The sequence below is a fragment of the Pteropus alecto genome, unplaced genomic scaffold (genome assembly GCF_000325575.1).
Source record: "Pteropus alecto unplaced genomic scaffold, ASM32557v1 scaffold213, whole genome shotgun sequence".
In the NCBI taxonomy this organism is placed as follows: Eukaryota; Metazoa; Chordata; class Mammalia; order Chiroptera; family Pteropodidae; genus Pteropus; species Pteropus alecto.
Window position 1 is genome coordinate 4,378,926 of NW_006434829.1, and position 3,189 is coordinate 4,382,114.

General features: G+C 60.5%; 1 protein-coding gene across 1 annotated transcript in view; it reads left to right on the forward strand.

The window, feature by feature from the left end:
- Positions 1 to 345: 345 nt before the first annotated feature.
- The window catches only part of VPS37B (VPS37B, ESCRT-I subunit), a 4,938-nt gene continuing 2,094 nt past the window's right edge, over positions 346 to 3,189 (forward strand). The window contains exons 1-3 of the mRNA XM_025045502.1: positions 346 to 442; positions 1,085 to 1,414; positions 2,579 to 2,661. Coding sequence (XP_024901270.1) covers positions 346 to 442; positions 1,085 to 1,414; positions 2,579 to 2,661 — 510 coding nt within the window. The remainder of the gene's footprint in view (positions 443 to 1,084; positions 1,415 to 2,578; positions 2,662 to 3,189) is intronic.

Here is a 3,189-nt window from a genome sequence, read left to right on the forward strand (position 1 = left end):
TTCTCCATCTAAACACCGGTTTAAGCTGAGCTTGCTCTTCAGGTACCTGGGCCCAGCTCGTCTGTGGGAGATTGTGTGTCTGCTGGGCGTTGGGGCTTCATCTTTGTCCACTTCGCTATCCTACGTACGTGTGTGTGCGTGTGCATATGTGTGTGCGTGTGCACGCGTGCATTTGCATGTGCGTGTGCGCGTGTGCTGGGAGCTGGGCACGAGCCGCCGGCAGGTGTGGCTCTAGGGGGAGGGCTGCAGGGGAGGGAGGCAAGAATCTCTCCCCGGTCAGGAGGGAGGAAGTAGCAGCGAAAACAGACTGGGTGGGGTGGCGGAAGGTATTAGGGGGAGCACGAGATGACTGGCACGGGGTTGAAGAAGACAGGAGAAGCACAGATGGCTGAGCGTCGCATCTGGGCGGCGCGGTCGCCCCGGGCAGGCCGCGGTGGAGGAGGCCCGTCGGCCCCGAGTGGAAAGGGAACCGGAGCACGGCTGTGACGGTGTCTGTGTTTTCGCCTTTTTACTCAAGTGTTCTTCTGGCTGAGTTTTATTAGGTGTTCCTTAACTTTTTTCTCAGACTTTCCATTTCCTCCCTCACCCCTGAGATTCAGGTGGGTGGGCTTCTCGACCTTCCAAATAACCTGTCACTGCTGGAAAGATAGAGTGAAACCCCCGTGGGGCAGAGTCCCCTCCCCCAGCTTAGGCTCAGGCCCACGGACGTGGGGTGGCCGGGAGCTGGGCGGCCTCCCAGCAGACCAGGCAGAGCGGGGGCGGGCGTGGGAGAGAACAGGCTCCGTGTGCACGGACCGCAGAGCCCGTCTCCCAGGCTTTCGTGTTTGATCTCGAAGCCTGACTGTTGCGCCCGAGTTGATGTCACGCCAACTGGTCTCCGGCACAGGTGGCTCTTTAACTTTCCCTAGAGCAGCAGAAGCTCACTGTGAAAGGCTGTAGCCCCCAATCTTCACGGCTGTCACTCTTGCGAGCACAGTGGCAGCAGTAAGGAATTCCGGTCACAGCACAGCCACTGAAGCGAACGAGTCACAGACAAAGCCCGTCCTGCAGACGCGTTGGAAAGGAAGTGGCTTCGCTCTGTAAGAGCGCGAAGCAGTGTCCACACGTGAACTCGGGCCGGTGTCACGGCTGGGGGACTCAGCTGATAGAAGCCGATGGGTGGCCCCTGGGCGCGGGGGTCTCCGGGCACTTGCCCGGGCACCGGCACACTCAAGCTCTCGTTATCCTGTATGTTCCTTGCAGACACAGAATGTCCAGCTTAACAAAGAGATGACGCTCGCCAGCAACCGGAGCCTGGCAGAGGGGAACCTCCGGTACCAGCCGCAGCTGGACGCTCTGAAGGCGCGTCTGACCCAGAAGTACCAGGAGCTGCAGGTGCTCTTCGAAGCCTGTCAGCTAAAGACGACCAAATTAGGTAACGTTTTAGGGCCATCTTTCCAGAGTAAAGAGTGGAGGGAAGGACACACTGTAAAGTGTGTCACCAATTTAGAAGAGACTCAACCACTTTAAGTGAAATTCCACCTTCTCCAAACAGTATAGAAGAAAGGCAGTTTTCTGAATTGTGATATCCAACAAAGGGTGTATCCTGTGCGGTAAGGCCTTCAAAGTTAACAGAACATTTTAATGTCACACTGTAATTTGCAGCCATTATGAAGTAGGAGTGGAGCGTGGCTGAGTCCTGAGTGCTGTGGGTAGCTTTTGAGGAGACTTAGATGAAGAGGTTAAAAACCATCCCCTGCCCTGAGCTTCTCGGTGACATGGGACACCAAAACCCCCTCACTGCCTCCAGGACATCGGTGACAGTGTGCTAGAACACAGCCAGCCAGAATGCAGGAAGGGGAGCCCGTCCCCCCCGCCCCCGGCCCCGCTGGTGGAGGCCACAGTTAGGCCGCCCCGGGGAAGTGGTCTGGCAGCGCCTCCTGAAGTGACAAGCGTGCACGCCGGGGCACGTCCCAGGCAGCAGATAGGGACGTTCGTCGTCGCTTAGTTGTGACTTCTGAACTTGGCAGCAGTCTGAATGTCCCCTGTGGGCCGATGGGTACGGCGTGGCCCTTACACGGTGGCCTGCTGCACAGCAGTGAAGGACGCGGACCACTGGTGGGTGCCGCAGGGAGCATCGCCTCGTGGCTGACTGTGGCCTTCAGCGCCTGCAGGACCCTGGGGGGCGGGGGCAGGAGCCCTTTGCACAGCCCAGATGCTGACCTGGGCGTTTGGGATTCACGCTCTGTAAAAGGTCAGGTCCCACAGGTGTGCGCACTTTGTCAGTAACTCCTCAGATACGAAGGGACTACGAAGACGTGATTACGGTATTCCTGTCACATGTTCAGTCAGAGCTCCGGGGCAGATGGGGACACTGGTGCTCTGCGGCCTGTGTCCGCCCCCAGCACCTGTCACGCGTAGTGGTCCCTCTCCTGGGCTTCATGGTCTGGAAAGTGGGCTCTCAGTGGGTGTGAGTGATCCTATTGCCTTTGTAGTTAAAATGCTCTGAGGGGGAAATGGGGAGGCTTGGGGAGCATGTCCTTGTGGAGGGCAGGGCCCTGCGGGGCGCCCCTCCTCACGGCGCCCTTCCTCCTTCCAGATAAGCAGTCCAGCAACGCGTCCTTGGAGACCCTGTTAGCACTTCTTCAGGCAGAAGGAGCCAAGATTGAAGAAGACACAGAGGTAAAGCCAGCCAAGGCCCCAGGGCCTCCCGCGGCCGGGAAGTGGCGCCTCCTGGGTGTGCGGGCTGCACAGGAGCCGCAGGGAGCCTGGTCCACGCCGAGGGGTGCACGCTGCACTGTGAACACACTTCCTGCTCAGCTGCCGGCTGCTCAGAGTCGGCTGGTGGGGCGGAGCCTGTGGGACGCAGCCAGCCCAGCACGCGAGGCCTGAGCGTCCCCGGGCGATGGGGACATGAGCCAGGGTTGAGGGTGGTGCAGTGGTAGCCACTTGGCTGGCAGCAGGGGGTCTGATTTGACTCTGGTACTATGAATGTCGGGCCCGGGTGGGGGTCCGGGTGGGGGTCCGGGTGGGGGCCCGCTGACCCCGTGTCAGGGTGCAGCCGGTGGAAGGCTGGGAAGGCGGGCTCCCGCCGGCATGACGAGGGTGGAGCTGGGCACAGTGCCGCGGTGCCGCCCATCCTGCTGGGGCTTGCGGTTTGGGGGCGGTGGTGCAGATAGCAGCAGCCCGCCTCCCCCGGCCTCTCCTGGC